General features: G+C 35.2%; 1 protein-coding gene across 2 annotated transcripts in view; it reads right to left on the bottom strand.

The window, feature by feature from the left end:
* The window catches only part of SYN2 (synapsin II), a 180,668-nt gene that overhangs the window by 93,298 nt on the left and 64,420 nt on the right, over positions 1–22,950 (bottom strand). For both annotated transcript variants that reach the window (XM_038186160.2, XM_038186159.2), the window contains exons 2-4: positions 18,056–18,113; positions 16,139–16,230; positions 13,212–13,368 (exon numbers count right to left, since the gene is read on the bottom strand). In XM_038186160.2, the coding sequence (XP_038042088.1) occupies positions 13,212–13,368; positions 16,139–16,230; positions 18,056–18,113 (307 nt within the window). The remainder of the gene's footprint in view (positions 1–13,211; positions 13,369–16,138; positions 16,231–18,055; positions 18,114–22,950) is intronic.

The following is a 22,950-nucleotide window of genomic DNA, read 5'->3' as shown; positions in this document are numbered from 1 at the left end:
GAAGGATATTGCCCATCCCAGTTCCTGGTACGCTGAATAAAATATTGATGCAACAAACTACTTCACATTGGTTGTGCCAATGTGTTGCATTGCACAGTTGTTGCCTAGTAGGGAAGTACCCCTTGGCTACGTATTATAAGACCTTTTCTGTCAGAGATTTTCCTTCATTGCGAGTATTCACTATCTGTGCCTTTTACAAGGCTTATTTCTGCTAACAGTGGAAGAACTCCAACCTGCCATCTAATACTGCATGATAACAACTTAAGTGATCACAAAATTCCCTGGACTCACAAATCCAGATGAGTTGGAATTCTCTAGCAGTAGAGAAACAGGAAAACTTTTATGTGAACTCTTTTTGAATCCCTCTGTTGTAAAAAAACATCCTTTTACTTGAGATTTAACTTTGCTGAGATGTAAACACTTCTGTATTCTCATGATAAATTTACCTTTTACCTAATATATTAAACATGATACTAAATATGTTGGGAATTGGCATACAGGGCGTGGACATGAGTCCGTGGAACAATTGTTCGATCTGAGCTTGCCTTAGGCAACCAGGAGTAGGCCTTAGAAAATCTCATGGCCTGCTGTAGCTGAGCAAACCAAGCTACCAGAATAACTATGAGAAGCTCCCACGACAATGATTCCCACATCGCCCAATTGAGGAATTCAGAAAAATATTGTTACCAGCAGCTGGCTTCAAGGACAAGATCTATGTGACTGCTAATCAACAAGGGGGTTGTTTTCTTGACTGCTAATCACAAGGGGGGTTGTTTTCTTGCAGGTGGGGTTGTTTTCTTCTAGTTGTTTGTCTGAGTACTTTTGACCAATAATCTTGGGTGAAACACTGTCCACCCCTGTTAAGTTCACTATAAAAGTTAGGCTATTCGGGCAATAAAATGGAGCATGATCTGACTATGCTGGTGTCTGTCGTGCTTTCGGCCATGCTTCCTGCAACGTCCTCTAACATAAATATATCAATGCCTATGGGTGAAGTTACTAAAATAACATTTCAAAGTTTCTAATATGATATTAATAGTCAGTATTGCTGCCAGTTTTCTGTGAGCATGTATTACCTAAAAGCAGATGATGCAGGACAGTTTGAAGATTGGGTTGCTATGTTGATCAAATGTTAAGACACAATGAAATTTTCATGCTACTATATACTTAGAATCATAGAATCGTTTAGGTTGGAGAAGACCTCTAAGATCATCTAGTCCAACCTGTACCCTAGTACTGCCAAGTCCACCATTAAGCCACGTCACTAAGCTCTATATCTACACATTTTTGAATACCTCCAGAGCTGGTGACTCAACTATTTCCCTGGGCAGCCTGTTCCAATATTTCACAACCCTTTCAGTGAAGAAGTTTTTCCTAATAACCAACCTAAACCTCCCCTGGTGCAACTTAAGGACATTTCCTTCTTGGTGCTTGGGAGAAAAGCCTGATCCCCACATTGCTATAGCCTCCTTTAAGGTAATCGCAGAGCTTGGTAAAGTCTCCCCAAGCCTTCTTTTCTCAAGGCTAAAAGAAAACAGGTCCCTCTGCTGCTCCTTATAAGATTTGTTCTCTAGACCCTTCTCCAGCTTCCAGTGTTCTTTGGACACTCTCCAGTGGCACTTTAGTGTCCTTCTCGTAGTGAGTGCCTCAAAACTTAACACAGTATTTGAGCAACATCCTCACCAGAGCTGAGTATGGAGGGAGAATCAGTTCCCTCCCGCACTATTTCTGTTATAAGCCAGGATACTGTTGGCCTTCTTGGCCACCTGAGCAAAAAATCTTAACTCATTCTGTTGTAAGACTAAGAATTGATGAAAAATAGCTTCCCAAGGAAATGCTGTAGAGGTTGCTAGTATTTCTCTATGAACTGCACACCTGAGTAAGTGATGCCTGAACATACACACCACTAAATGTGAGCATGGATGGGACTGCTGCAATTGGATTTTCCCTTTCAGTACAGAAAAGCTCCATTTTCCCTATAATGACATGCAGAGATCTCTTACAGGGTTTGAATCTTGAAGACAAGCTGGTTTACATTATAGGCTGATTTACGTTACATTTCTATTAGAGGAAGTTATTAGAGAAAATGACACAACACTTTGAAAAATGTTCTAAAACCATTCTTAGGCTGAGGCTTAGAAACATGGCTGGTCATTCCAGGAAAAAAAAGATTGCCTCATAAGAGACATTCAAAAGTTAAAAGGCTCAGCATAACTAGTACAAACATATCAGGGGTCCTTGTTGGCCAGCAGACTGAGAAACAAACACTTGTAAACACTTCAGAAGGAAAATAAATTAAGTAATTGTGTGGAAGTGTCTGGAAGGGTATATCTGACACATGCACTCTGTGGGAGTGAATTTAACAAAGATTTTTCACCATGCTTTATTTTTACAGTTTCGTGTTGATACTTTCTTGTACTGATTTTTTAAATTATTACCTAAGTAGTATCTGTGTTACTTTCTTTATGCTCTTCATAATATTGGTTCTTTGTTATGACTGGCCAACATTTCTTCTATTATGATTTAGCAAACATTGAATACTTTTCCAGAAGGCCGGGTATATCCACATTTGATTTGCTATTTGATACTTAACATAAGAATCAAGGAGAATAGTCTGCTGACGGTAACTTAAGTACTTCTTTCTGTCAGCAGGATCTGACAGACAACTTAATGAAAGTATTCAAACTTTCAAAGTGAATTCAAAGTTTGACATGGCAATGTAACAATGAAACATTGCCTACAAATCAGTTTGGGCATATTAACAGAATACATAAAAGATGGGAACTGACAAAAGAACTTGATGTTCCTCCAGTAGTTTTCCATTATTACTATTCAAAGCCAATGAATACAGTTGGACTATGAATGGAAAGATAAGTTATAGGGAACCTACATCACAATTCAAGCAGTAATTTTATAACACAGATGAGTTGTTTCCCAACCCTTTTGTAGCCCAGCCTCACATGTAAACATTGGTGATGAGCTCTGCCTCACCAAGCTGAGGTGCCCTCCACCACTATCTTGTCTTTGAGTCCTGCTGCTTGACCCATCACTCTGGGACTAATGGTATCACTTCCTTCCTTCCTTCCCCCCTTGACTGTAGTTGATACTTCCTCAACTCCTTTAACTCCAGCTCCCTCCTTACCCTCTGGGGTGTCTATCTGCATCTACCGAGATGAAACTGTTAAGGCTGCGTGGTTTGTGTTGACCCTTCCCTGAAACATTTGGGCGTCTCCACTCTACATTACCCAGAATTTCTGAAGGCGTTTATTTGGCTTCTACACCTCTTCTACAGTTTGAGTACCTCTCTTCTGAGCAGTACACCTCTCCAGTTGTAATCATGGCTGTAAATAACTGCAGGAATATTTTCACAACTGACAAGATGCACAAGTCATTAGGAATTTCTACAAGACACACACACAAGAAATTCACACCCTTAGAAAAACTTCAGAGCTCTCACGTACAAACTATCAGTGCACCCGTGAGACGAAAAAAAAAATAAATTATCCAACGATTAGAAAAGCAGGATGTTACCAAAAAAAAAAAAAAAAAAAAGAAAAAGGATCCCAGACAGACAGAAAAATATTTCATCTTGGCTTGCAAAGTTGGGTAGCAAGGCATCTGGCAATAAGAACCACCTTGGCTGATGAAAGAAGAGGTGACAAAATGTGTAAACAGTGAGGAAAGTGAGATTTAAAGGAGACCTGAGGATTAAAAAGAAAGAATAATAGCTATGAGCATAAAACAGAAACAGATCTAGGCATGTTTGTTAGAAAAGAATTAGCAAAAAATCATACCATAAGGTCTAGATCAAGAGCCATTCTGGAACATTTTATTTTAAAATGAAAAGTTACAGAGATAAACAAGATTTTATTGAACTAAGTCATTCAAATAAAAGCTATGAGAACTCTTTCTTGGGTGCACTTGGCAGCAATAAGAATGTGTAGTAGATTCCACTATAATGGGAACATTGAGTTCAGTGTCCTGTTCAAGGAAACATTTGTGCACCTGTTTATTTTAATAGGACTTGGGCGTATGCTTAAACACTTTTCAGAAGGGGTTGAATCTTGCTACAATAAAGGTTTTATTGTGTAGTATGGTTGTTTTTTTATTGTAGTTGTTGATTGTTTTTCTTCCCTAAGATGCTAAGATCCTGAGATTTTCCAGTTAAAACAGTTACTTTAAAAAAAAATGAAATATTGAGTTCACTGAAACATCATAGTAGAATACGAAGAAATCTATTCTATAATGCAAAGTCAGTTTTGCATATATAGCTTTCCCATGTCATTGATAAGGATTTATGTAGTTAAATTTTGTGCAGGTCTTCAGGTGTCTCTATATGAAGATATTTTCTGAAATAATGCATTATTTATGTGTGCAACCGTTGAAAAAGTAAACCTCATTTTAAAACTGCCTAAATATATAAATTACTTTTTTTTTTCTTCTCTTTCTCAAGATGAGAAACACAAGCATGAGTTATACAACTTTGTTCACAGAATTCAGACTCAGTCAAATTGGACTTCTTACATGGACTTTCCTGACCTGAGATGCTTCCTGTTGCATCTCAGCAAGATGAGGAAAATCAATAAACTTTTTTTTCCAAATTATCCCTTGACAAAGCTCAATGATAGAATGCCATCCCCCAGACAGGACTGGCAAACATGATCTCTTTCGAGTACAGCACATAAAGTCACAGGACTTCTCTGAGGTGGCCAGCATCCAAACTATGCTATGCTCTGTTGCAGTTTGAACAGTAAACTAGAAAAGAAACTATTTCATAGTTTCTAGACTTCACAAAAATTTATAAATAGTTTCATAGTTACTAGACTTTGTAAAACCAATGAGAACAAGTCCACTTTGCATCCCTTTCAGATGTGAACTGGAGCTAAGAATAGAAACTCAACATAAAGGAATGACCATGAGGAAATCAGATAGCAATAGTAGCACTGGTGGAATGTTTGAAGATAATGTGGGACAGCTATGCTTGTGTAGAGGGAGGGAGGGGACAGGAAGGAGTGGGGATTATGGCAAGGGAGGCAGTACAATGGAAGGGAGTTTCCCAGATGGCTCACAAATTCCTTGCAAGAACGGGCTTCTAGCTCCCAGATTTTCCCCATGCCTGAGTGACCATGTCTATATATGAAAAACAGATATAATCTCTGCCTAGTTTTTGGCTAGTTTATCATCCAAGGTACTTTAATGGGGAATGTATCACACAGGTTTGCTTTTCAAATAAATATTAAGACTGGTCTTCAATTATTGGTATTTGACTTAAGCAAGAACAAAAGCAGCTTTTTGAATTTCAACTCTATACAAGGAACAGCAGATATACAAGGGATACAAACACCAGCTTCACAGTCCTGGTTTTCAGATTAATTTTACAACCTTTATTTAAACATAGCTTCTTTCAGAATAAGCTAAGAAATTATTAAAAGTCTGTTTCAATTTTCTGCCACTGGAAATGTTCAAGGCAATGAAAGTCTGCAATGGATGTCAAGAGCTCCCACTGCTGCTCTTTAGTGCAGAGAAGAGCAGGGCAAAGTGACAACAACCTACCACAAAAATTCAGCAATGAAGTAAAAAATCTGAACCTACTCTTGTATTAAAATAGTCTCATGAAACTCCTCTTGCATTAAAATAGTACTTCATGAGAGTAAATGCTTCTCAAAGGGAAAAGTATATACTTAGTTTATATATAAAGTACTTCATGGTTCAGGCAAGGATTGATGAATACAGAACTGTAAGAGTTACGTGCTGTATGGAACAGAAGTCAAATCACCACTACACTTTACTATATTCATTATTTAAGGGTCTCTGCTGTTTTCAAGGAATTTCAAGGGAGCTTACATATTTTAGGAAAGCAAAATTAAGCAAGACCATAATATTCCATTTTTATTGCAGGAATAAACTTAAATATCTCTATAAGTAGCTCTATAAGTAGGTACAAAGAGGAAATCACACTGTTCAATGTATGTAGATTTCTGTTACATATTTAAATAAATAATTATGTACTTTACTTCAATGTAGTGTTCGATGTTGCTAGTAAATTACTTTTAACCAAAGAGTTTAAAATGCTTTTACTTTCCTTCTGACACAGTTTTGTGAATTTACTTTCAGCTCTTGCACTACAAATCCATCAACATGTTTTGCTTTAACTGGCAGACTGAGCAAAGAGGCCAAAATCTTCATTGGCTGACAGAGAATTAAACTACAGTTTTTACATTTAATGTTCTGCTTGGATCAGGGCTGGAAGAATAGCACATGTGGACAGTTTGTTCTCTGGCTGTCCTATGGAATACCCTTCATATGAGTAAGAGACACAGAAACGGTTTTAAAACACCTCCTCCCTTTGTGTAAATGTTTGCAAATAGGTAAACTGAATTTGCTGAGGAGATGTCACACATTATGACATGAAGCTCTTCAGACTTTGCCGGTCATGTGATTGTGCCTAGTGCCTGAGAAAACAATTCTTCAATGCCTGGGAAAGAGAAGGGCAGCACCTGACTTGCTGTCCTGAAGTGAAAGAAAGGAGCTGTTGTTTTTTTTTTGCTGTATTAGCTTCCTGAAGTGTAAAGGTAGGAAAAGTGTGGGTGGGATCTACGTATTTCCATATTCTGGCTGTCCACTGTCCCCATCATTTTCTATCAGGTAGATCAATCTTGCCAGAATGGTTGAAACAAGAAAGTTTAGTGCTGGTTCTGGGTTTCATCTCATGAAATATATAAAATTAAGTATAGCACAGGTCTGAACGTTTCCACAATTTATAATGTATAAGAGATATTAAATTTTACTAAACTTCTTCCCAAATTTGTGTTGAACCCAATTTTAGGGACACATTTTTTAGCTCTGACCTTCAATTAAAAAATCCCTCTGGGATATAGAGAAATACAACAACCAGATTCTAAACCATTGTTCAGCATTACTGTACAAATCTTACTCTTGTTAGTGAGCACAGAATTTTCTTACAGTGCAACAAATTTGGGGGAAATTTAGTTAAATTAGTTCTTTCACTAAAACAGATGTAAAATAGCATTGAAGGATCATTCATAGAAGTAGATTTACAGTAAATAGATATTCAAGGCTTTTATTCTTATGCATATTCATTTTTATCTGTTATTCGTTCTCCAGAAGATACTTTGACACAATATTGAAACTCATCTATGTGGCTGTGTCTGCCTATTGGCATAGTTTCAATAATTTCTGTCAACAGGAAGCTGGAATGAACAGAGATCATTTCTTTTATATGCTCCTCCCTGCAGAGTGTCTACAACTTTCCTGCCAGTGTCCCAGTCTGTTGCTCAGATTATAGAAGTATATCTTGAAGGCTGGAAAGGCACAAGGGGGCAACTTCTTACAGAACACATGAAGGAGAAAACAAGTTAGGGGAGCTGGCAAGTTAGCACACTATAATACCATCAGAAAGCAGCAAAGGACAGTCAAAACAGACCTTCCAAAAAAAAAAAAAAAAAAAAAAAAAAAGGAAGGTGAGGACAGAGAAAGTGTTCAATACAAGAAAGAGGAAGATAAGGGGAAAATCATCTGCAAAAGAAACAAAGTAAAACACAATACATGTAGGCACAGCATTACATAAGCTTGGCAAATGGAGCATGATAAAAAAAAATAATCAACTAACTTGCAAAAAACCTACTTGGATATCCACTCACAAACTGTAGGAAAAGACACGTAGAAGAATTGTGATCTTTATAATACTATGAAGTGGAAAAGCCATGATCAGCCTTCCCTCAGACTGAGTGCAGATGAGTGAGGAAATCACTTTTGGCATAACAGAGTGTTCTATCATACTTCTCTGGCATTTGAAATCCTTAATAGCAAAAAATTCCTACAATGAAGCGAAGTCCCAGTGATCTTTTGAAGGTGTTTCAGTACAAGATGGGTTCACATCTGGAACTCTACATAAAAAATGCCAGATTCTTTCAGATATCTTTAAAATACAGACAAGTCTGTCTTCTGGGTCTTAATTCTACTCTGCCAGCTATTGACCAAAAAACACTTCCTTTTTTTTTTTCTTTTTTTCTTTATGTCCTACATTGCTGAACCAGAGAATGATGTAGCACTTTGTCACAATGTGACGAAGTTTTCTTCATTAGAGGCTGAACCTGCTCAACACCCAGGTTTCTCATCCATGAAGTGACAGATCTCTCTTCACAAGCTGTTATGACTACACAGTAGCTTGGCATGCTAATGTGAGCTTCTACATCCCCTCTGGGATTATATCAAGTCAGCATTTCAAGTTAAACACAGACTTCCACCAACCTGGCAGCAAGCTAAGGTCATGAAGTTCACAGATGAGCTTATAGTATACCCATTATCAAGTTGTAGGTTGTACCATCTCCTTCACCAGAGTAAGTGAGTAATTAATGTATTGGTGGATCCTGGAAGCTGTCTAAACCAACAGTTTCTAAGTAGCCTCCCAAGGCATGCTAACAAAAGAACAGATTTGCAGCCAGCCACAAATGATACTACGTTTTTCCTCTGCAGCAAAGGAAACAGAACTGCTATAATGTGATTGGACTTGGAACATATAACTGTGGTTGGTAGAATTGCTGCAGTTCTGTTATCTCTGCACTGTTAAAACACCACTATCTGAACCTATAGACAGCAATCCAGCTACTGTAATGCACATAATGAGTATATCATAGTCAAGGTTGAACTGTAATAAAATGTTCTATTTATAGTAGATATGGACATTGAACTTTACAGTCCCTGACAAGAATGTCAGAGTTAGCATCTTTACTGACGTCACCAGCTAATTCCATCTCACTGTATGAGCCCATTTATTGACCAATTGTTCACTGTATGAGTGAAAAGCTAATAATTTGTGGAATTACTATACTCCTACCAATACTTGCAATTGAAAGTAAAAACCAAGAGCAGGGTTCGCTTAACGCAAACATTTAAGCAAGAATATTTCACAGAAATCTTAACAGGAAACATGCAAAAGGATGCATGCAGGACAGAAGAAAAGTATTAAAAAAAAAAAAATCAACCCAATACACTGGATATATTTTTTAAAATAACATTTCCCCAGCCCTAATCATAAGTATGGGATGACTATGATTTTGCAACATGACAATGCAAGGAAACATTCCAATGAAGTAGATAAAGACCTTTAAAAGTTTCCTCCACAGCTCTGCATTTGCTTAGTAGCAACCAATAGTGGCTATTTATAAAAGTCTTGCTTCCATATTAGGTAAGTATCTTTCTGAAATTCTTACTAACATTTAAGTAGAATACATCTCAAAAGCCAGGATCATGATTTTTTCATGAAGTAGGTGGTAAGTATTATCACAGAAGTGATATAACAGGAGTACTGTGATAATTCCAAATCATTAACATATTTCAGTATGCAAACATTTCACCACAAACATTCAATTCAATATTTTCTTTGCCACAGTTGCTAGCATCCTAAATTTTTAAAGAGTTATATGGTGCTTTGAACTTTTGACTTGTATTTGAAGGAATAATATATTTCCCAACTCTAGAAAACACGGGCTTTAAGACTTTATTTTAAAAATATTTTTACCATGTTTCTAGCAACCTTCCCACATCCCCATCTTTTGATAATATATCTTAGATTAAATACTGCCTGCCTATTGGCAATGACATAGAAAACTATGTCTGCAGACACAATGTGAAAAGAGTTCCACCTAAAAATTTTGGGCAGGTGCTTCAGTTTTTAATGTAGGTTGTGAATCTGTCCTCAGAGTAGAAAAAAATGCTGTGCTATAGGTTCTAATAAAAGCAAAGACCTGATACTGTGAAGTACAGCAAATTAAGGGAAAAAAAACAAGATATTGCATTTTGGATTCTAACCCTTATTTTATCCCACAGTCCTTTTATAATTGTAGCCTACCCATCCTAACTTTCCCTTCCACCAATTCTATACTACTCCCCATTTTACACTTATTTAAATATGTGCAATTGGTGGCCATGGCTAATTCAAAAAAAAAAAAAAAAATCATCCTTTAAAGTCCCATTGCATTGGACACTGTTGCCCTGTCTCTTTCTGCTATTATAGAAATTGTGATTTACTTCTGCCACTGAAATTTTACTTGGAGGGTCAATGTAGTTCTCATCAATTAATAAAGATGGTGATTTATGGCTTTATCTAGAGTTCTACTTTTCTTTTTAACATTTTTGAATTAGCAATTTTTATAGAAATAGCTTTCATAAAAACAACAAATCAACCTTTCTAACAAGGGAATCATCCAGAAAGGCATCCTTTATGTGGTATGAAGAGGATGGGCCTAATCTATGGTCAGTCTAAGCTCGTTTGCTTTTTCACACTACTGCAAAATTGACATGGACAGTCATGACTGCTGAATATGCTTTCTGAAATACTTTCTGACAGTAGGATGTACTTTACAAAAAGAACATATGTATGAAGTGGAAACTACTTTTCATATGAATGTTAAGACTGAGTAACATAAAATGTAATCAGAATCACTATCTATTCTGATATTTAAACCATGATGAGAAAGACAACGATTTAAATAAGAAAACATATTTATCTGCAAACGTACAAATTCAGTTTTACCCAAGCATGAAGTTCGGGGTATAATAAGATATTAAAATAGTAGGTGGTTCAAAAGCTTTAAACAGTGCTGCATATGTTGAACTCACTTCTGAGCAAGGAAATAACAGAATAATTCTGCTAGTTTTTGGTTTGCTTTGTTTTTTCCCTCTAGTTACAATTTAACTATGTTTTCTAGTTCAGCTTAAATACATGCCATTTTAATACTACAGAACACTTATTGATTTACCTGTCTGAGGTACATCTAGAAGCATGCTATAGGCATCAGTGGTTTTTATGCATAATGTCAGCATTATGCATGATTGAGGAGCACACCCTGAGATGAAAAGCATCTAAAACTAGACTACAGTTTGCTGCAGGGATTTTACATAGGCAAGGTAGCATGTTTGAGTTGGATGTAATCTAACAAGCTAGAAACTACTAGCAAAACTAACAGTCCCTGAGTTATGCTGCATTATTTGAACATTCGCAAAACTGGCTGAATCAAAGGATCAACAGATTTTTACCCATTAGCAATAGCTAATGGGTAAATACTCCAAACATGAATTGAAACATGTTTACATGACTTCTTGCATTGCTTACCATCCCCATACCTGATAAAGGTTTCACAATAGTCTAGGATTAATATGCCCGTACATAATGGGAGGTGTCTATACCAGTGAGAACAGAAGTCAGTAAAGTCCAAGTTAAAAGCCTAAACAAGCCACCTTGTGTTTGTACAGAAACTATTTTTGTCCTCAAATCAAAAGTCTGCATTCTTTTAAAGTAGGATCCAGTTGATGTATAATTCTGATATAAATTTGTAATAGGAATCACTTGCATGATTGCACGCTTACCTTATCATTACATGTAGTTAAAATGTGGAATTGAGGCCCTCTTTGTATTACATACCTTAATTTAACAACTTCTGGGAAGGGAACTGTTGTAGTAAATTAAAACATGAAACGCTAGTTTGAAGCATGTGACCTGTCTGATACTTTAAAATTTCTCTAGGATAGCTATTAGGGAGGAAGTATCCAAGAGATGTGAAATGGACTTTTGCTGAGACTGCAAAATCTATTTCAAATAAAAAATTTTGGCTGTCAGATGCAGAAACAGCAAGGTAGGAAAATCTCAATGGAAAAAATATCATTCTTCTGCATGTTTCAATAAAATAAGCTTAGCTGAAAAAATAGTTTAATGTCATTTGTATCGAGGCTTGGCTACAGTACAGAAATTTAAGCACAAAAAGAAAATATTTGAAAAAATCAAAGATAAGCAGTTGTAGCAATTATTATAGCAAATATTTCAATAACACCCAATCAATCCCAGTTATTACTGGTCTACAAAATCAGCACAGTGATTTTCTGTGAAATGAGACCATTTGTAAGAAACATATATTGGTTTGGTGAAAGAACGGCTATTACGCTAATGCCACCAGAAGACTATTAAAAATTATTCAGTTTCTCTCTACTGCATCGTTATTGCATATATATGCTACTGTTACTGCTTCATTGCCCAACTTTACTGCATACAATGAATCAAAGCATTAAGAAATGCCACACAGCATATAAAATATGACGTACTAATGTAATGGATTCAGCAATGTACAATATGTATTCTGAAAACTTATAAATGCTTTATCAATTATTTATTCCCCACTGTACATTACTGAAACATAAAAATGTGACAAAATTAGCTGCAAGAGATATATATGAAAACCTGTTGACATTTTTTAAATAAGGGTTTTCAAATTAAATCTGAGAAAATAAACATCTTCAAGGCAATAAAAAGTATTAAATCATTACAGTAAAAGTTTATTTTGGTGTGAAAAACACTGAAAAGTCTTATTTTCTTACCCAAACATCAAAAGAAAAAAATTATGAATCACTGGCTATTTATAACAAGTGGTATTCTTTAAAGTTTCATTAGCTCTTGGGCAACTGAATACATCTATTAAACAAAGTGATTGCATCCATAATCATCTTTCACAGCACTGCATTTTAACTTGTTGCTACTAAGCTCTAGTCCAGTATGAATGAAAAAGATCATCAAATTCTACTTTCATCCCTACAAAGTATGTACTGAAAAGCTGAAATAGCATCTACACTAAAAGTGGCAAATATCAGTGATTCTCAAATGTGCCTCGTTACTCTATGTGTAACTGAAAAAAGACTAACTTCTACCTCATATGCACAAGGTTATGAAAAGAGCTTTCAGATGAGGAAACTAATAGCTTCAGATTTCCTTGCTGAAGCATATCCCCAAAAATTTCACAGGCAGGAGGAAAATACTGGCTAAAAGTCTTTTTAAATTATATTCAAAGCCACAAATATGAAAAATATTCTCAGCTTGCTTTTCCCACACAAATTATGAATAAATACACGTTCATCACTTGAGGAAGGATGTTAGCAACGAATAGGCTTTCCGTTAGTTTCCTCGCTTATTTCATTATTTGTACTGTGCATATTTTTCTCTCCATCTCCACACTGCCAACACTGTCTCTTTGGAAAAATAAATAAATAAATAAATAAAATAAAATACATTAGTTTCCTTTTTATTTCTTTCACTATTGTTTCACTGTTCTGTGACTTTGCATTTTGTCACACAAGCATGAATTAAACAAGCAAATAACAGAAGTCACTAAGCCTGCACCAGAACTTTTCAGTACAAGACTTACCACCCATGGTTTATCACAGAAGTTATAGATGGATTCCAAGGAGTTGACACTAGGGATGCCTGCATACTGCAGCCCAATGATCAAGTTTCGGAAATCTTCATTTTCTGCCATACTGAATGAATGTTGTCGAACAAGGACAAAATCAGGTCTGAATGACCTAGCAAGGAAAATTGATAATAATTAATACCCACATTGTTTCTGAAAACAGCATCTAATAAATACTGTGACTCCATTAAGTAGAGAGACAAATTAACATGGCTTTTCAGGTTGTTCTGCCACTGAAAGAAACATCAATTCTGAGTATTTCTTAGTTTATTTCTATGTATATTGGTTCCTGAGCAACGACAAAGATAAAGCAGGCAAACACCTCTGCCAGAAGCTTAAGCAAGTTCTAATGCTTTCCTTTTAGGGAATATTTTTACTTTCACAGCTATTATCAGTGTTTTAAGGACAATAGAAAGAGATGAAGCAATCCTAATGCCTGCAAAAGAAATCATCAGAATTGGAGGCAATCAGAGTTCAACTTTTGATCAAGATACCACCCCCCATCTGATATTTAATCATTTTTTCTTGTGTTGCAAAATTCATTAATTCTTGTCCTGACTATGCACCTTTGAAAACAGTCTGGCACCACCTTCACCTTACTTAAACTCTGACATCTAGTTTAAGTAAGGTGACATCTGACATCCAGTTTAAGAATTGACATCTAGTTTAAAAAGGTTACAGAAAATAGAAGACATAACGCAACAGGTGGAACTCGCTCAAACTTGAATGTTGAAAGATTCTCCTCTGTATTCAGATTTTATAGGTGGAAAAAACACTAACTAGCTTAAAGATATCAATGTCTTGAAGAAGTATAACTGTAGAACAAGTACCTGTCACTTTTTTTTTTTCCTCTTAATCCCAGTCAGCAAAATTCTGTCACAGGAATTTCTATGATTTAATTAACTAATATTTTGCTCATATATCTGTGATAGAAAGTCATTTTGGACATCACATCAATAGAACATAAGAATTTTAATCACAGTATTCAGATAAACCTTTTTAGTAATATGTTTACAGTCTGTACTCAATATAAATTTTCACACCAGTGGGACCAGAAATTTCTCCTATTTCTCTTGACAATTGAGACAGAAAAAAAGCAATGTACTGCATATGCTATTGACTGACCCATAGTTAATGCTGGCTCTCAAAGAACTTCCTTAACTGAATATCCTTCAGTATCTCTGCATTCCTTAGCAACACAAGAACCATACACCAAGCTTCAGGCAACAAATTTCCCAAACCAACAAGGCTTAAAGCAAGGTAAAGACTTGCAGATACCTGAAGAAACAGAACTTAGAACTTTTATGAAAAAACTCCCCCCCCAACATGTTCTGTATCTCCAGAAAAGTTATTTGTCATGCAAATGTAGAACCGCTCCCATCATGTCTGCTTACCCCTCTTACACCAGAAAGCACACACATATATGCAAACATCCCACACAAAGATGAGTGCAATATCAACTTCAGGTAGCTCTATTTGGTTAAATAAATTTGATTATAAATAAAAGTGATGATACTATAAAATCCTGCATTACCTCACTATTAGAGTTGCCTGATGACGTGGTAAGATTTCTCTGTTTTTTTAACATAAACAGCAGTTTATTTTTTTTTTCTCTCTCTCTTAAACAAATATACATCATTTCAGATGCTGTTTCCTTGAGGTTCCCAGCTCTCGTTAAATATTGACATGTTGAGATCCTAACTGGGCATCGATACTTATGTTCTGTTTGGAAAATTCTCTACAGCAAAGCCATTAAGGAGCAAGATTTCTTGGCTCCAAAACTTCATTCATTGGGGGGGGGGGGGGGGGGGGGAAATCAGATCTGTTACTCTTTTACTCTTCTAAGGAAATAATCTTGTGGATTTGGCATAAGTGGTTGTTACATTAAGCTGCAATATTTTTAAAGCACACAAGGAATTAAACAGCTATGAGTTTTAAAGCATAAAGTATGCTTATTTTCAATATTTTTCTTCTTGATTTTTTTTTTTTTAACATGAAAAAGTAAAAATCTTCAAGTCTTTTATTTGGACAGATGTTGAGCAAATGCACAAAGTTACTAGACATGCTGTATGCAGTCCAGCTCCCTGAACTCTTACTCTTTCCTGGAGATAAACCTAAGTAGGAAACTACCAGATCACTGTCAGCTGTGTGATCTACCTTTCTATATGCAACCATTCAGCCAAACTGTTACACTTAAACCATTAACTGCACTGACCAAAATCAGAGTAATTCCCCTGTTATAGAACTGTCTGAAATAATTTTCCTAATGTAAATTAAGCTTTTACTTTGCCCTGATGTACTCCTGTTTCCCTCCCTACATTTACAAAGCTAAATATGTTCTCTCTGGAGGAAAATAAATAAATAAATAAATAAATAAATAAATAAAATGGTGAAAAGACCCCTGACTTCCATTGGAATAATTCTTTTATGGACAAAATAGCCTAATAGGAAATTATCTAGACTGTTATATTACTGTAACTATCCGGAAAGAATTCATATGACTTGGCCCATGTCAATAGAAAACAGCAGGCCCTGGGTGGGAGCTGCAGCCCATGGAGAAGAGCCCACGCAGGAGCGGGTGGTGTGGGGGGAGCTGCCACCTGTGAGGGACCTGCGTTGGAGCAGTTTGCTCCTGACAGATGGAACCCATGGTACAGACCCACATGAAGAGCTGCTGCCCGTGGGAGGCCCTGTCACATGACTTACTCCACTGATCAGATACTTTTCATGGCAAAAATCCCTATCACCGTATAAAAAAAAAAAAAAAAAAAAAAAAAAAAAGCACAACATTCAGTATATTTTACATGTACATTTACATTATGCATGTCAAATTACATGCAAAACCTATTGCTTCTTGCTCTTATTGTATTTAGTTTTCTTACCTGACGACTTTAGTGCCATTCCGAAATACTTGGATATCTACTGCATAATTGCCATCAGCATGGGCTATCAAGTTGATTTCTGAAAATTCTGCCTGTGAAAGGAGGACTTGCATTAGTCGGTCTGTTTTATTTTACCTTTATTTTCCTAAATCCCTTCTGTTAAGTATTAATATCTGAACAGCTGACAATATATAATTGGAACACAATATGCACTAAGAGGATCTTCTTAATTGGATCTTAATCCAATGGTATGCATCATATATGAAGCAATCGAACAAATTAGAAAATGTAAAGAAAGAAAAAAAAATAAAAAATGCATAAACAAAGACTGTGGGGTGGTAGAGATTTATTTCCTTTGTATGGTGTGCTATAGAAATTAATCAAGGCACAACAAACATTTACCAAACATGCTGAAGCAAATAGCACAAAAACAGTGTTAAGGTAAATATGAGAAACGGAATATTTTCTTATCACACTTAGTATGTTTTGTTTTTTCTTCCCTTTCCTTCACATATTTTACTCCTTTCTATTTCTTTTATGTGCATTTAGTCTTCTTCCTAAAAGATCGGTTGCTACTAAACAATTGACATGCAAAATTCACAAATAAAGGATTTTTTCAAAGTATCTTCTCACACTGGAAATGTGGCATTTAAAAGGAACCAATTCCATACTCTGAATCTACAGTTATTTGAAATAAAAGAACAGGATGTTTTTCATTTATCCACAGTCTTTCATCAGCTTAGACTCTCAAAGCACTTTACAATAACATTACACAGCAGAATAATTGAAATGCAGCCAACTGTCTTCTAGAGGATAAATAAAAGTGTCTTTGCTATCCTGGACACTAGTACAGAGCAGAGACTGTCAGAATTCTCATTAGTCTCCTCTTGAAAAATGGTGTCACTGAAGCCCTTCCTAAGTAAAATCTGTGTAAGGCTTTCAGAATTAGTGTTCATTTAAGGCAAGTGTTGACTCCTCTATCCACCATTCCAACTCAACAGTTTAAGTATGTGCTTGATTTCAAGCATGGATAATTCTTCGTTAAATTGTATACATTTATATACTTTCTTGGATCAATGTTTTAAACACAAAGAGCAGATTTAAGACTTTGAAAAATCAGTGCAAATGATGAGAGATTAAAATATTTGCATAAATGCTGACAAAACATTAATAAATCATTTAAAAATTAAGATTGAAAACTAATCTCTCCCATTTGTTTATTACATTAAAAAATTACATGGATTCACAGTATAGATTTCATACTTTAAAAACTTAGTATGTGATAGAAAATATTTTAGATTATAGGTAGGTTGCTGTAAGCAGTATACAAACAAAATAATGCCCTTCAGTATTAGGAAAAGAACACTGAAGTTACTAACTCAATTTATTTGTACACAAACAGTAAAGGTGTCAATGCTTTACAAAGTGTTTAATAGGGTTCAGAAGCCTTCAATCTATTGCTGATTAAAGGTGGTTTTGGTCCTACAAAGACCTTATGAAGGAAACTCTAGGCTTACACAGTGCTAGCATTAAAGTGTACGTGATGTCAACTGCACATTCTGATTTAGATGTGAGTGGTATTTTGGAACAAAATAGCTTGTCTCCTTCTTCCCCTCTCTCAATACTCTTGAAAATCCCTGCAAAGCAGTTCCAAGTTGAGAACAGTGCAGAGCTAGGTAGTGCAGCATTAAAGTGATTTAGATAAGCTGGATCCACAGTGCCAGTGATATTTTTGCCTCACTCCTTGAAATTCCAAATAAAATTCAACCTTTTAGTGTTCTACCCAATTTGCTTTTTTTTTTTTTTTTTTTTACTGAAGTACAAAGGACTACATACCTATTTATGCATACATGCATGTACGTGTATATATACACACGAGCACATAAAAATAACATTCAGATTAAGTCATTTAATTACCTGTTCAACCTTTATGTCATATTCTCCATGAACCTTTTTTCCACGGAAAGCCTTGGCCCTGCAAGAAAGAAGGAAGACAGAAAATCAAGGATATGTATATCTGTAATCAGTAGCTGCATAAAGCTTCCTTTATGGCCTTCAGTGTCTTGAAAATATGCATATATACTAAAAGAATACACATTTTATCCCCTTTATCATCTTTTTGTCCTTAATATCCTGTCACATACTATTATGTGATTCCTGCAGTCACCCAATATGAAGTACATACTAAGGTGTACTTAAATACATATTTCACAGTTACTAATATGAGTACCATTAACAAGATGCAATCCTGCTTGCGTTAAAACCGACAACATCAATGGAAATTCACTTCAGTGTGAACAAGATCCTAAGCAACAGCACTCGCACTAATCTTTGTTCACTTAATTTATTTAGAAAAAAATGGTTTATTGGAAACATTATGCCTAAAAACTTTCAACTGTTTTTAAAGGAAGTATCATAGGTACTGGAGACTGTTGTCACTAAATTTGCAAGTGATCAATTTACTAAATAGTTTTGCTTTTTCTAGATTGTAACTTGTGGCAGTGTAATTAACCTGAAAGAGAGATTACCAACTGTTATGCACTGTGATTGTTTTGATAAAACAGAACTGAATTAAATGGTCCAAACCTCAGGCCTCACAAGCAATGTATTTTGTGTTTTATGACTTATCTAGCATTTATTTGTTTTGGAGAAAACAGAAATGAAATAAAAACCTGTTGATAAAAGGGAATTACTCTAACACTCTGAAGCTGGAAAAGGGTATCAGTCTCTGTAACTTCTTTATTCAAGCCAAAGTTTAAAGTACCTTTCCCACTTTTATTAATAACAAGCAAAAATCTACTCTACATCCAAAAAATAAAACAAAACAGAACATCTGCAAGTGCTTAAAAAAACAACAAAAAAAAAAACAACTGTTTTGTCCATTTCAACATTTGACAAAATGCTATTTATTCAACTTTATTTTATATATTTATATTCAATTTTATTTTATTTATTTATTTATTATATTCAATTAAATCTACCTCATCAGTGAAAGTAGCATATACTCTATAATAAAAAAATTCACTGTTACTTTTCAAAAATCCTTTTCCCACTGAGATTGAGAAGAGTTTCACCATTGGTTCCAGCATTGGAAGAACTAAATTCCATGATAATCAACAGAAAACACTGCTTAGGCAACATATTTCTTAACGATATTTTATATATTTTGGATAACTGATGGTAAAAAATCAAAGAAACTGTTTATAATGAAATGGCATATAGAAATATTGTTCAGCAATTAATTCTGTAAGTATATGCAATTACTAAGAAGATAAAAATGAAGAAAATATTTGCATTATTGGTTTATACTGTTTTCTTTTAATTAATAGAGATGAGATACTAAGTTTTAAATCCACTATTTTATTACAGAAGGTGCCTACTGAGGATAACATTATCACATATTTTTGCCTGTAAAAAAAAAAAAAAAAAAAAAAAAAGAAAGTAGAAGTTAAATACACTGTATAACAAGTCTAACTTAAAGAAATAGTATTCATTTTTTTCCCAGTTTGTTCTGAATAGTAACTTGACCATATAGAGAGACTAAACCTCCTACAGTGCTTACCCTAACAAATATCAGCAATTGATTTCTTCGTCATGACAGGAAATGGAACTGAGAAACCACAAAGAGCCAAAGAGAGGCTCCTCTGTTCTTTAGCACTAAGCATTTATTGGAATATGCTCCAAACATTAGTTAAAGTGAAATGCTATCCCTTTAAATTCACTTTTTCTACTTCAACATCCTTTAGAGATGAAACAACCTTTAAAAAACTAAATTCTGGCATGATTCACATTTCAACAAATGACTTCAGCTTTGAAAATAAACAGCAATAGTAAGTACTGAAGTTATGCCATCTGGGGCTTGAAAACAAATGTGACATTTAAACATTCAGAGAGACCTAATTTCACATGAGCATTAACCCACATTTGATAAAAATGTGTAATATTCAATAATATTCTCCAAATGTTGAGCCACAAACTGCAAGAATTTATCTAGATCTCTCTAAAAATACATTACAATAAAAAGTCATGCGTCTAATTTCAGAAACTCTGAGATATTCTTAGTAGGAGTGTGCTGTGAAATAGAACCTAGTTTGCATTTTATTTACTGTGCTTAGGAAATATAGTCATAACCTGCTTGAGTTTTTTTCCTATTTACAGTCTTATCAGAAAGACATTTATTACCTTATTAATTACCTTACGTTTTTAAGAGAAGATGGGAAACAAAATGATATGGCATTATTCTTTTACAAAAAAAAAAAAAAAAAAAAAGTCACTTAAACATAGTTTGAAATTCCAGTTAAACATTATTACTCTCAGTACCAAGCATGGAATGTCTGTGTATCAACCTTGGGAGCACCTCAGGAGAAAGAACATAATGCTTTCATGCTCAGAATCTCTAGTCAAGGCGTTTGAGAAGAGTACAAGTTTAGCTGTCAGTATGAGTAAAGATAATATAACAAATGTGCCCCAAGTCAAGTAACATTTGGCTGCCCGTTGCTGATGATTTTTGAATTGTTTGTAAGGAAAAGAAGGGAAGAAAGCAGTACTGTTATTCATATGAAAGTCCCTGTGTAAACAGTTGCTTTCCAAAGCCTAAATGTAAAGAAAACGACCAGGTACTACTATGAATGCTCCTTACTAGAGGTATTAGCATGAACTCTTGCAGTCAGGATCTTTTCAAAATAAGTGAAATATTTATATATTTATTGCTTCACAATTCATTTTCTGGATAAAATCTTGAACATTTAAAATTAACCAACTATAGAATATATAGTTGCCGTAAATACATATATATATAAGTACATAAATATATGTAATGATGCTACTTAACTTTGGCAAGGACGATGAATAAAGTAGTGAGCAATAAAAATGTTTCAAACATATTAAAAAAGGCCTGAAATGTTTCTCTCAAACTACGCAGCATCTACATAAATTTCCACAATATCTTACTGTGCCATGAAACCAATGACGTAAATGAACAAAGCATTAACACTGGTGCTACATCAGCTGGCAACAAAATCAACAGGAAAATCATTTGCTAACATGCAATAGATTTAGACCAATTTAGTTTGCATTCTTAAATACCACAACAGAGTTCACCAGCAACAGCATTATTAAAGTCAAAAGCATGCATCCGGCAAAAGAATGGGTTCCAGTCCTACAGACTACTGCTCATGTATGTAAATCTCTTATTTACACAGCTCTGCATATTCCTAAACACAGCAATTTGCCCTTCTAGTCAATTAGCACAGCGCTGGTAGTCCGATTTCTGTACAATGTACACAGGATTCAGATCAGCTTAAGCACTGATTTCTGGGCATGCCTGAACAGCGGGAACTAATTTCTGTTCCCAGCAATAAGAGCTTTGTATGCTCAAAAAATAATTAATATTGCCAGCTTACTACAACTGGGCAAAAGTTTATTCACCAATTAGAACAGTAGCACCCTCTAGAGTACAGAAATTGCAGACTGTCAATGTGCATAAACAGCTTAATTAACTTTGAGCACGGTAACTTACACATACATACACCGCAGTCTCAAATAACTGGTTCACTGGAATTAACAGATGCATGTAAAGATTTTGGCAGACTGTGACAAAAGCAGACAGATTTCCAAGACCTTAGCATCTGGATCACTAGCCTCAGACATGGAATAGAAAATACTGAAGGGAAAACAAACCCAGTCTTCAAGTTCAAGACTGGTTAGCAACAAAGATTTTTGCCACCCTAGTCAATCAAAATACCTGAAAAGAGAATTACTAGAAATAAAGCCAAGCACTTGTGGTCCTACTGTATATTAGGACATGATGAAGGACATGATCTCAGATGGCCTAGCAATGTTAAATACTTCACATGGATAGTTCTGTCAAGCTAATAGGATTCTTCATTGCTGATCTGCCCAGTTATACTGGGGAGCATGGAAGCACAGTTACTTGCGCAATTCAAACTTAACAGGGCAGTACAAAACATCTGTAGGAAACAATCCTGCTCTGGTGCAGGGTTTTCCTTCCTTGACTTCTGTAACTTGAACCAAAGAACTTTCTGTTAAATATATCCTAAAAACCAGATCTCCTCACTCCTCCATGCAGAGGCACTCAACTGTCATACCATTCCTCATTCCCTTTATGAGTGATGGCAAAGCTCATGAAAAGGAATTTTTCAGCAGAGGATTCTCCTGCCCAAACAATAGAGAAGCTGCCCAAAGAAATTCAACTCTAAAAGCGTTTTTAAAAAAAATATAGAAATATAGAATCCAAGCCTATTAAGTCGCAAATATTCCACTTCCCTTCCTGTGCTGTGTATCTCCCTTGCTGGAAAGTGGTGTGTTTTTGTTTGTTTTTGGTTGGTTGTGGTTTTTTTTGTTTTGTTTTGTTTTGTTTTCTCATAATTTATTACTAGTCTTTGTTTCTTTTTCTTTTTTTTAAACAAATTATCCTATCTCCTTGGCATATATCAGAATATTCATCTTTTTTACTCTGATGATATAAACAAAACAGAACTATTTTTCTTCTTTCACAGTACAGACCTGCCAGCCCAAGAACCACCTCTCTGTTGCTTTAAACAGGAGCCCTTCTATTTGTCACTCTGTTCTGTGCCTGAATACAGTATTTTGCTAGAACTCTAATCAAGAGGAACATGCCTCCTACTCTTGAATCTCTAATTTGAGCTTAAATTTGCTGTTTTTTCAGAACAGCATGCTTTACTGAAAATGCCTAATTTTCTGCCCACTCAAGGTTAAACAAGTACTTTTCATGACCAAATGCTAGACTGCCTTTCTGTTTGTCTCAAAATCCCACACCTCAGATTATGTAA

This window comes from Anas platyrhynchos, chromosome 13 (assembly GCF_047663525.1).
Source record: "Anas platyrhynchos isolate ZD024472 breed Pekin duck chromosome 13, IASCAAS_PekinDuck_T2T, whole genome shotgun sequence".
NCBI lineage: Eukaryota > Metazoa > Chordata > Aves > Anseriformes > Anatidae > Anas > Anas platyrhynchos.
Note: the sequence above shows the minus strand (reverse complement) of the source record. Positions and strands in the feature narration are given on the sequence as shown.